The following is a 12,313-nucleotide window of genomic DNA, read 5'->3' on the forward strand; positions in this document are numbered from 1 at the left end:
GATTTGATTAAAAAAAATAATGGAATTATTGCCCATGGATGAGCAGTAGAAAAGGTACAGTAATTAGTTAAACTTCCATTAATGTTAAATTCATCCAGACTAAATATATATATATATACACATATATATCAAATGTATTAAAACCATAAATAATATAAATATATCTTGCTGTCAACCTGACAGTGACAGGAATGGAAAGTTATCTGTGACAATTTTCAAGTATTATTCAAATATATCTTCAAGCATAATTTATACAAAAACCAAAGTTTTAGTTCATAAAAACATGAAGCACATATTTTTTTTCAAGGAAGAAGTAAAAGCTACTGACAATTGCCAAATTGTTTAAACGGCTCACTGTAAAGTGAAATATTATCTTGATTAATAAATTACTGCACATGTGTATAGAAATGTTCTTCCACTACCAGTAATCATCAAATATACCTCACATTCTTTCTAAAAAACATCTATTTACTTACCTTACAGTCTCTCTATAAACCATTAATCTTAAAAGGTAGAGATATGCAAAAAGCGTTTTTTTAATTAATTTAAGCTGCATCACAATTTCAAATTTCTGTTGCACTTTTCTCACAAGATATCAAGCAAAACCACACATTTAAATTATGCAAGACATTTCACTCTGATATGCAATATTAAACAAAAAAAAAATGTATATTAATTTTATTCCTAATTCAAAACAAGAAGTTAATTTTAGAAATAAAAGCTTATTTTTTGTGTGTCATACTGACTGACAAGAAGAGAAAGGTATACTTTCTTAGTATGCTTTAATGCTTGCTTGATAACTGTATGAATAATAAATGTTGTAAGACACACAGCAGTGGCTACCAAATACAAGAAGGTTATATAATCCTTTTAATTAGAAAAAACAGTTTTTGGATATGTGGAAGTTGGAAAGTGATACCTATTTTAAATAAAAAGGAAGATAAAGTCGGTAATGATTTAGAGTTTACACAATTGCAAAAGAAATTTTTATTGGACTTAGCTTTCATTTCCTACTAAAACTGATATGCCATCCCACTCAGTACAACAGAACACACCATTCAACCTCAGAATGACCTCATTTCTAGTTGGGACCAGAGTTACAAAAGCATAGTAAAGTATAGTATATTACTAACTTGAAATGTTTTCCAATTTATGCTATCAGAATTTGGAGACTTAATTCAACTACAAGAATAAATACTAAATTTATATTTAAATAGTACAATCTATATTAAATACTTCTCCTGACAAGTGCCTGCATTACAGATAATTAATATTTTTGAAGAGCAACATTTATTATTCTACCCTTAAAACCTGGTTAGGTGCTTACCTTGATGTGTTGTATTCCTGATGAGATCTCTTGCTGTTACTCCGTTCCCATCTAGATTGCGATTCTATAGGTGGAATGCCAGAAACTCCTGAAGCTCGTCTCAGCTGTGGTGTTGGTAGGCTATTCCTGCTATTTAATCCCTATTGAATAATTTATTATGGTTAAAATTTATGTAATTGAAATTAAACAAAAAAAACTTTATTTATACTTTCTGAAGATAGGATGTGACACTTTATTGTTAATCATTCATACTGAAACAGGAAGCAAGGTATCTCATATTCACTCTTACTGATTAAGAAAATCAAAAAATCAAAATCAAAAAATTAAAAATGTTTTGCTCATTGCAAATAATTTTGTTTTCTTTTCCCAAATTAAAATATGTAAAGGTACTTGTACTTTTAAAAGCACTCAAAGAGTAATTATTGGACCATGTGGATTTCAAAATGGAGGTCATCTAGAGATGGTCAATTGATATAGGATTATAGATCACCTTTCTACCCATTACAGTTTCAGGCTACACAATACAGTCTCCAGCATCCAGGACAGCCTGAAATGGCAATAGCTCAGATACTAAAAATTGGTAATGCTTGTATTGTGGGCCACATGGAAAGGACAATGCATGTGCAGTGGAACATATTGAAGGGGCAATGCACAATACACAAGGTCAGCTGTAGTCCATCAGGGCTCCCTCTGTTTGCATACTGGCATCATAGCACCAAGGAGGCTTCCCAGGCACCTCTCCATTCCCAGCCTCGAAGCTCTGTTAGTTTAGACATGCTGAAGCTCAAACACGTGGAATCACCATTGTACTTGAACACAAAGCCCTCTGCTGCAGGAGGACAGCACTCCAATGGTCCCGGTATGGAAATAACTCAGGACTTCCTAGCTCTGCCTTACACAACTACACTCAAAAATGTATAGCCATGTTTAAATAGTAACTAAGAGAAGCTAAGTAACAGAAATAAGATCATTGAACCGAAACCGCAAAGCTAGCTCTGGCATATCTGCCTCCACTGCACAGAAAACCTATCCGTTGCATTCTAATCAAATTTAAGCAATCTGACTGCATTCAGTCCGCAATCCACATGTGAACTTGCCCCTAAACTTGGGCATGCAATGAGGGGTGAGGAGATGGGGATGTTCCACATAATTCAGATACATGGAACTAGACCTCACAAAGGAAAGAAAAAAAAAAAAAAAAGCCAGGAAAAAGTATGTAAAGCAAAAAATACAAAGGGATACTTGCAATATTGAGTAAGGTCTTCAGGGTCTTGTATGAGGACAGGTGACCCTTGGATACTAGCACTTCAGAAGGTTTGTAGAAATACTGACTTTGCAATTTAAGCTTCATCAGTTGGTCAAAGATCATACTTAACTCACTACTATATACTTCAAAAAAATGAAACTGTTGACACACGCAACTAGTCTCTCACCCTGAAAAATCAGACTGCTTTGAGTCTTTGATATGAGATGCACCTTGACCCTGTTTGTTTTGCTGCAAAAAGCAGCAGGCACAGCCAGAAAGGTGGAACCGGACAAAGAACCACCATATCCCACAGAAACCTGCAGTAGTCCTTAACCAGCCAGCTCTACTGCAAGGAGAACCAGAGGAGCAATTCTGCTAACCTACCTAAACCAGTTACAGCAAAATCTTCAGACAGGGAGCAACAGGAGTCAACTAAGCCATGCACTCTTGAAGAGCGATTTGCTAGGCAGAAATAGTTTAAGCAAACAAAAGCAAAATGTGTATCTGAAATTGTCTAACAAAGATAGAATGGACTAATGTCTTAAGACAATCTCCAGGAAAGTAGAGGAAACAGTTGTAATTGTAAAGCGTTTGCTCAAAAATTCGTCCACCCTGGGCATTTAGCCCAGGGAAAGCAGACAAATTGTTTGAGCCCAGCCTTTGGTTATAACGCAACATTGAGCACTACGTGCTCTCAGGTTTAGACTTCTATGTCAGCGGACCGTATCAATCTAGCTTGTGTGCTCTCTTGCAACACAAGGAGCACAGCTGAAAATCCCCAACAGCAGAAAAGTCCACTCCCTGAAACAGGCACGTGTGTTAGCACAATATTGAAATAAGTCCCCAATACCTGCACTGAATCTGGCTCATGAAGCAGTTTATCTGACCCTGAAATACTAAGCCAACCAGCTGAGCAGTTTGGGGCAAGCTGCCCACTGCCTGGAAAGAGAAGCACCTGCACTGCAGCAGCCTCTGCAATAACCAGCTTCAAGATGTCAGCATCATGCGACTGTAGAGTTATTACCTCTGGTGCACCACAGCTGAGTTTGTATGAAAAACATGGTTTTTCCACCATGTTCCTTAACGTGTCATATAATAAATGGATTTACACACTTGCCCCACAATGTAATGTGCTCCGTAGGAAGAAGTGAATGTTTTACATAGCTGATTTGCTTCTTTTTGATGATTAATTTGATGTTTACAAAAAATTAATTTACTTTGAAAAAAAAATTGGTTAGTCAACATATCTAACAAATAATTGTTAGAGCAAGAATGCAAGAGAATTAAGAACAGCCCTGTTTATCCCATATAAGATGAAAATATTATGAATATATTGTGTTCTAACAATATTTGCTTTTTCTTTTTTCTTTTTTTTCATTTTTTTTTTTTTAACCCTGTGTTTATTTTGAGAAAATGTGTTCAGAATGCAGACAGGTGCTTTTTACCTGTCTACCCATCAATAATTTGAATTTTCATCTTGGTACATATCTGCATTTCAGAAAAAGAATTTTCACATCTTCTTTCTTTAGACTTTAAGCATAGTGCAGGTACTCAGCAATGAAGCTGCTATACATACAGAAGCATTCTTTCCAGATTATTTTAATTTTTTTTTAAATGGCAACACATATATATAGTGACAATTAAAGTCATTTGACCTTGAACAGCTTTCGGTCTCCTTTTTCAGCAGGATCTTCTACTTCAGGACATGGGAAGAAACCAGGAAATGGTGTGAATGGATTGGCCTTTGGTCTGCATGTGGCTGAGAATGCACCAATCAAACTATTAATGCTTCGAAGGGAAGAAATCACATGCGGTGGAAGGGATGGGTCAGTCAGGAGGTCTGCTAGCATGCTCCGAGCCTCATTTAGTCCTGATAGATCAACTCCATTTCCACTGCCAACATTCTAAAACAGATGGAATTTTTGCAAACCATTAACATGGCAAGTAGTTTCACTTCATTTTAAGTTTTAAATAAGCATCTTATCCGATTACAAGTTAAAAAATAAAGAAAGAATTTTTATTTTACAGAAAAAATATAGACAAATCTCAAAATTTTTTTGCAAATATTTCTCATGCAATAAGATAAATATTTCAGAATTCAAATCTAGCTACCAGATTTTCTCTTTTTAAAATGAAGATCCTGTGTCAATTTTTCTTCCCTCATTTTTTTTATTACTTTTTCTTATAATTAAATTTAATATGGAATACTAAATTTGGAATACTAAGTATTCCAATACCAACAGTAAATTTGGTTGGCAAAATGTTAAGAGACCTTCACAGAGGTACCACTTCCACAACCTCACTATTGTTATTATTTCTAAATCTAATGAAACAAATCCTAAAAAAATTATCAAAAACTATCATTAGTTTTTATTTGGCACAGCTCCCTGAAGATGAGCAGTAATAGCTAATTAGATGCCAGTACTGACACAAGAAAGAGAAGGAGAAACAAGCCATCAGGAAAAAAAGTGAGATCCTTGTGGGCCTGAGTTTGATGACATAGTTGGAAAATTACTCCCTAACCTTATGCTAATGTCTGTTTAAACAAAACAAAAACAACAAAAATGCCCCCCACACTCCCATATTAACTGGGTTTGATATTGGTCTCACCAAAATCAGATCCTTGTCAGCTTGGTCAGACTGCTAAATAGTTAGTCACTGCTACATAGATACGTAGAGCTAGAAAGTACTAGGGCCACTTCGGTAACAAAAACATCCATAGATAAGTCTAACAGTTTACAGAGAAGTCTGTATTTAGACAAATTCATAATAGAATAATTAAATTCATAACACACTGACCTGGTAATAGGGCTTGTACCATTGCTTCAAATCCCAATCCCAAAGTATCATCTGTAAAAAAATAAAAGAGTAACAAGAGTAACAGGTGATATGTTAATACTGTTAAAGAGGTGATATGTTAATACAGAATAAATCTTGATTATATGAGGTAACATAAAATGTTTCTTTCTTCATGCTTTTTCATATGAAAATGAGGTCATTTTCTCATTTTTACCACAGCAAAAGTCCTAAAGAGACATTTGAAGAAATTGTGTGTAACAGAGATGTCTTGATGATGACATAAATATATAGACTTATTTCAATACTTCTGGATTGTTGACAGAACATCTGAGACACACGCTAAATTGTGATAGAGCTTCCCTGTTTCTATTCACCTAGACTGATATAAGCAAACCTATTCTAAAATCTCCAATATATTTTATAAACGTAGGTAAATTATCAAGAGAACCAGCATATAGCTACTAGACGCAGGAAAGGAAAAGTATACCAACAACATTTTCCTCCTTAAACTATAAAATATACTCCAAAGGTAGTGAGAAAAAAGAAGCCTAATAGCATATGCTTTTCCCTTCAGGATATGGGCTGTACCAGGCTTGACAAATCTCACAGTAGAACTTCCTACATGAATTACACAAGCATAGAACAAAAAAAAAATATATATATATATAACAGGTGTCCAACATTAAAGTGAATGTACAAGTAAATACCTGTATCTAATACAAGGTATATACCTGGTATATACCAGGTATATACCTGTATTAGATACCTGTATCTAATACAATAAGCTCACAACAGAAAAACTCAAGTTAGAGGATACATTTTGCATTAATTTTCAAATCCACTCAAGGAACAGCTCATAGCACAGCATTTGTTTTCACTTAGTCCCAGGAATTTCTGACTGTAGAAATTCACTGCAATTCTATTTTTAGGAAAATCCCATATATTTCATGATTAGGAAATACTTTAAACATCCTCATCAACAAATTTATATTTCAGAATTTTTACAAATTGAAATTTTGCTAAATGTATGAAAAATATAATTCTTAGAATATTTAACACAGTTGTGAATAATACAATTTAAGAAACTGTAAATAAGATTTTAAGAAAAAAATGGCAAAATATAAGAACAGATGAAAGACTTTTCTTTAAAAAGAAAAAAAAAATACTACAACATTAAAATCCTACCAAAAAAAAAAAAAAATGCATGAGGAGAACAAAAGTTTTCCTATGTAAGTTACAGAGCTTGTCAAAAAAGTGTTCAAAAAGAAGCCATTGAAAGTTTTCAAATGGTTCTGCATACACAGGATTACCAACACAAAGGTCTGGAGGTTTGAACCTATAATTTTCATTTATGCTCATTTATTACTCCAATTATAGAGGCTTTATATAGTTTATTAACATACATGAACAAGGACACTGCAACAGCTGATAGATGGAAGCTAGCAATTCCATGGTAGGACAGATATTTAGACATAATTTCTACAAAAGTTATCTATATAACTTTTATATATAAAAGTAAAAGAATATTTTACATATGGGGGGACATATATATTCATATAAATAGAAGATTGAGCAACCAAACTGCCTCTCTGGTTTCTTCATCTTTTTCTTGTCCCATAACTTTTTGACACATCTGACCAACAGGGAGCCTACATACTCCTGAGTCATAATATTTTATTGGCCATTTTGGTCAGAGGCTCAGAGGAAACACTGAATGTAAGGAAGCTGAGATATTGTGACAGAGGTACATGATAAAAGGTGGACAGAAAGCCCTAGAAATCATCATTTGCTATTTTTGTAGCTCACAGAACACATTTATTTTTTTAGAGGACAATCTAGGAAAAAGCCCTTCACTTTTTAATTCCTAAAAGGAGCAGCAGAAGGGAGAAGAGTCACCTGAGATATGCACATGCATGAGTGGGCCCATAACAGGAAAAGTCCTTAAGTCCTTAATACAGCTAAGTCCATCAGGATGGGAACTAGCATCACTGGAGGTGGCCTCGCACTGACTACCACACTGTCAAATGGGCAGCAAGCAGCAACCAAGTGCTCTCCAGCTGGGAAAGCAGGCCATCTTTGCCACTCTGTCCAAGTACCTTCCCAGTACAATATTTTGCACTCACATTTTGCTCATTTTCAACATTTTTAATAAAAAATAAATATTACAATTAATAAATGTTAAAATATTGTGCAATGTTTTGATCATTTCTTAGTCTGAGTCCCAGCTCATTTTTTATACATTTGTTCTCCGTTACTAATTAAGATATAAGATAAAAATTAAATACAACAGACTGAGTAAAGAAACATCCACAGAAATTATGAAAACAAATGTCTCCTGGCAGTACATGCACCTCCCTACATAAGCGTTCCATATGAATATACAGTTTTTGATAAAATTACCATTCTGAATGAATGTCTTTAGTCTTTAACTAAACTGATTTGTATACATATTCTTTTCCTGGGCCTGTTTTCACAGTAACTGTGAAACTGCAGCAGCTCTCAGGAAAAAAATGCCTATTACACAGATCCAGTGTCACTAGTCACATTAAATTACAACAACCTATTACGTACCCACAGTCAGGTTGTGTGACTATTGTTTTTCCCTGCTCTGTAAATCTAATGAAATATAGCATCTGTAATGACATTGGCTAGAAGTTAAATACATTCATTGTATTTATATATTGTAGGAAATATAAATAGAAACTAAGTAGAGAAATAATTCTTTAACACAACTGCATGAATTTCACAGCTTGTAGCCACCTATACCAGCTGCATTAATATTCCATTCTCTTAAACATATCGAACAGAATGCAATTTAAAATATTTGTTTTCTTTTCAGAACAATTCAAACAGTAGCAGTTATGTAAACTCTGTTCAGAAAGCACTACGTTAATATAATTCACTTTAAAAATAAATGAATAAAACCAAAAGGCTTCCCAGTACTTCAGGTTAAAAACAATTTATCTGTATTTTAAAAAGCATTGTCTTGCAGGAGGGGTGTTTTGTTAGTTTCTACTTGAGTATGGCTACAAATCTACGTGCCAAAATAACTTCACAAAACCCACCAAACCCACAAAGAAACGTCAGCAACACAATCCAAAGATACTATCAGCTTCAAGTATGTCAACAGTGCTCACTTAACTTTTCTTCTACAGGGAGCAAAAATAAAAACAGCATAAAAGAAATGAAATTCAGATGCCTGTTACGTTTCAAAAAGTCTTCAGTCTTTCTGACTTCTTGACAGGCACTAAAATATGCTGGTAGACAAGGTTCTAATTATTCTGATAAATGAATTCATTTGCGCAACATGCATTCACAAATTAAACAACTATAAAGACAACCCTTTTTTCCTCTCTTCTATCTATAACTACAGATCATGAATGAGGTATCAATATCCCTGAATGTTAGTTCATATTCTGCAGTCCTGGAACTTTTGTTTGCCTACCTCCCCCCTCCGCCCCACCTTTGTTTTTTGTTTAGTAAAATAGGTGAGAGCTCTGTTTAGTTTTGTTCCTCCAGGACTAACAGCTTTCCTTGGGACAATCTCAAAGTTCCAGGCTGGCACTGGTCAAGCAGAAGGTGTAGAGAGGTAAAGAATCACGGGCTGAGCACCAGTGGCACTCAGGTGAGGGCAGCATTCACTGGCTCCTTTTCTGTTACCTTCACACAGACACCATTAAACACCACATTTAAAGTTATTAGTGATGACATCCACTTGCTGTGAAAATTGATTTCTAGGCATGCACATAGACTGGGAACAAGTTACGCTATAATAAAGCTTTGTTACATAAAGTGAGCAGATCTAGATCCAAGAATCAAGAATTTGAGGTTTTGGGTTGTGATTAACCTAGCTACCTTTGCCTCATACATCAAGACTTGAAAAAATAAATGGACAAGGTGACTGTTGTCCTGTCAGTAAGGAGCATGACAATTGCAACCAACACTACCTGGCCATACCCATATTGCACGAGGCATTCGGTTTTAGCCAGATCATTGTAAAGATTAAGGTTTTTACCTCCGGGTTGTCCATCTGGACAGTTTAAACAAAACAAAACCCTCTTCTTCATTCTTAAGTTTCTCTTTCCAGATTGATGCTTACTTAAGTCAAACAGAGATAGACCTTGTGGTTTCATTGTGTGCTGTTCAGCACGGACATGGTGACTGTGCCCATCCGCTTCACTGACTTTTCTCTTAACCAGCCAGGACGATCGGGTGTCCGCATGAGTTTTGTTAGCTGCATCAGCAACCTTGTCAGCTTGCTCACAACCTCCATTATGGGACACATGGGAGGCTTCCCTTCCCCCAGCTCTTCTAATATGAAACATGGTACCTTAGCTGATTTTATTTACTTATTTAAGCAAGATCTTAGCAAGAGCACAGGCATTTTATTAACTCCAGAAAGTTTCTGTACCAAGCCCTTAAATGCAGCTCCTTTTATTGACATGACCCATCCTTTATTAATCCTTTCAGCCACCAGGAGCTTTCTTGTGTGCATGTCTGTCTCTGCATGCATACAGATGTGCACACGTATACTTACACACTTTCACGTAAGCTGTACTGTTAAGATTTTGGAGAATCGATCATAGGACTAAAGAAGTTCAAAGGCTTCCTTTTTGCTTTAGCATTACTCTGGTAGAGAAAAAAAAGTTCAAAGTTTGAGAGGCATAAAATACTCAGTGAAAAGTGCTCCTGCTAAACTTTGTGTCCTATACCCATACAGTAGACACAAGGTAAAATAACATGCACAGTTCATGCAAAATCTACTTCCAATGCAAATAATGATTTGGTATTTTAAATAGCAGGGCCCCACACAATTTTCCACACAATTTTATTTGAAAGACAAATTTCACAGATTGGTTCCATGATAGAAAATTTTCTGTTGGCATTTAAACCAAAAGAATTGAGCTTTGCCACTGATCTCAATTTTCACGGAAACAAACTAAAACAGTTTTGAAATAAACAGGCACAAATTCACCTATGCGTTACCAACAAATATGTATGTATATACATATACATATATAAATTCATTATCTATTGCCATTAATTAAAAGCCAAATGTCCTGAGAGAAGACAGGTATATTATTTCACTGCAGCTACCAGGATAGCACAGTCTATGTTAGCTGTGAAGTTTTCAGGGCTCCTTCCATGTGGCACACACTAAAGTAATTAAATTAGCTGATGAAAGTTTTAGAAGCAAAGTAACAATCTCTTCCACCAAGCACAGTGAAAAAGCGTAGATCACAGAATCACAGAATATTAGGGATTTGAAGGGACCTTGAAAGATCATTTAGTCCAATCCCCCCGCAATCACCACATGAGGAATATTTTTCCATGGTAAATACAACTTGGTAAATCACTGTATTACTCAAAACGTCACAGATTAACAATGAAAAGGGGGTTATTCCTTGTCCTTAGATGCTGATAATAGACCACAAGATGGCACTCAAATCCGTAAAGCCTCCCCCCAAAACAACGGAGAGAAAGGAACAGAAACCAGCAGCATATTCTTTCACCAACCTTCTGCAGAGCTGAAATGGTTTGAGGGAAGGGATGAGTTTTAAAGGTTATCAGCTGATAAATTCTACTTCTTCACAAAATCATCCTTACCCTTCTAGTTAGAAAGTACCTGTAAGGAAGCTATACTTACTTTCTCACTACCCACCAGACTTAGCTCAATTAGCTTAATACCATGCCTTGCAACCTCAGTCTGGCATAGTAAACAAAACAAAACCAAAAAAAAAGCTGCATATCCAGAATTTTTATTTTTGAGAGTTTGGCAGTTAAGCCTTTAATTAATTACTGTGGATCATCTGTAGAAAGTCACAAAGTATTCCCAGAATTGCATTAATCCATTAATCCTAGAGCAGAGCAGGAGTAAAAGGGTACAGTTTATTTTAACTTAATGTGAACAGACCTTAAAATAGGTCTTAGGCAGAGCCTCAGCAATTTGTGATTTTGCAACCATTAGACGTGTTGCAGAAAGATCTGTGCTCTGTAATACCAAGATTTTGTAACTCCCTTGCATACAACATTCTTCCTTACCTCCTGCATCAAGAAACACCTGATCTAGGAGCAACTTCAGTCATTAAGGCTCCAAGCTATAACACAAACCTCTGCTTAGCAACTCACAAAGCTTCCGAGCATCAATTTGCAGTGCCGCCACCACAAAAGTCACAGAACTGCAAGCTCCTTCAAAAACAAAATTGTGGAGGACTCTAATAATGCTTATGAATTTCTGGTAAGGTTAGAAAGCTACGGCCTTTCCCCCCAAAATCGTGTACAACAAATTACCAGTCAACCTGCAGGATAAATTCTCATCTCAGCCCCATGCTAATCCTGGAGACTCCCTGCTCATCCCGGAGCAATGAGCACACTTTCCTGTTTTTATCTAATTGCCTGTTAAGCTGGTCATGTTTCTGAAGGAGAAAGTTAATAAAACAAACAAGCAAACAAAAATCAAACACCTCTAGCAGTATGTTCGTTAACAGTCAGGGGCTGCATCGTGCTTAAATATAGTAAACAAATCTAGTCTATAAAATAAATTTCAGTGCAGTTGAAATGAGACAAAGCAGCTTACAAGAACTCGAAATACAAGTGGCCTTTTCTGATTTAGCCGCAGTTGGCTTTAGGTTGAACAGAAACGTGTCAACCAGACTAAGTGTACCACAGAGGGAATTTACATCATTGGAAATAAAGTTAAAAACTGTAAAATAACTGTTGAAGCTTAACAACTTAGAGTCACTATTCTGAGGAATTAATTCAGTTCGATGGATATTGAGTCAGATCTATGGAGACCTGGACAGATATCTTTGGTTTATGTATTATATTTCTCAAACAATGAAAATGGCATTTCCATTGCTCCAGAGGAATGCCTTACAATTTGAACATAAGAATTTTAGAATCAGTGAGTCTGACACCATTTGAAATTTACTGGGAGAAAC

At 35.6% G+C, this 12,313-nt stretch overlaps 1 protein-coding gene across 1 annotated transcript in view; it reads right to left on the reverse strand.

The window, feature by feature from the left end:
- Positions 1-12,313, reverse strand: part of PDE3B (phosphodiesterase 3B) — an 87,471-nt gene that overhangs the window by 17,994 nt on the left and 57,164 nt on the right. The window contains exons 2-4 of the mRNA XM_082762654.1: positions 5,373-5,423; positions 4,229-4,477; positions 1,328-1,467 (exon numbers count right to left, since the gene is read on the reverse strand). Coding sequence (XP_082618780.1) covers positions 1,328-1,467; positions 4,229-4,477; positions 5,373-5,423 — 440 coding nt within the window. The remainder of the gene's footprint in view (positions 1-1,327; positions 1,468-4,228; positions 4,478-5,372; positions 5,424-12,313) is intronic.

Source organism: Aythya marila, assembly GCF_965140915.1.
Source record: "Aythya marila genome assembly, chromosome: 5".
NCBI classification, from domain to species: Eukaryota; Metazoa; Chordata; class Aves; order Anseriformes; family Anatidae; genus Aythya; species Aythya marila.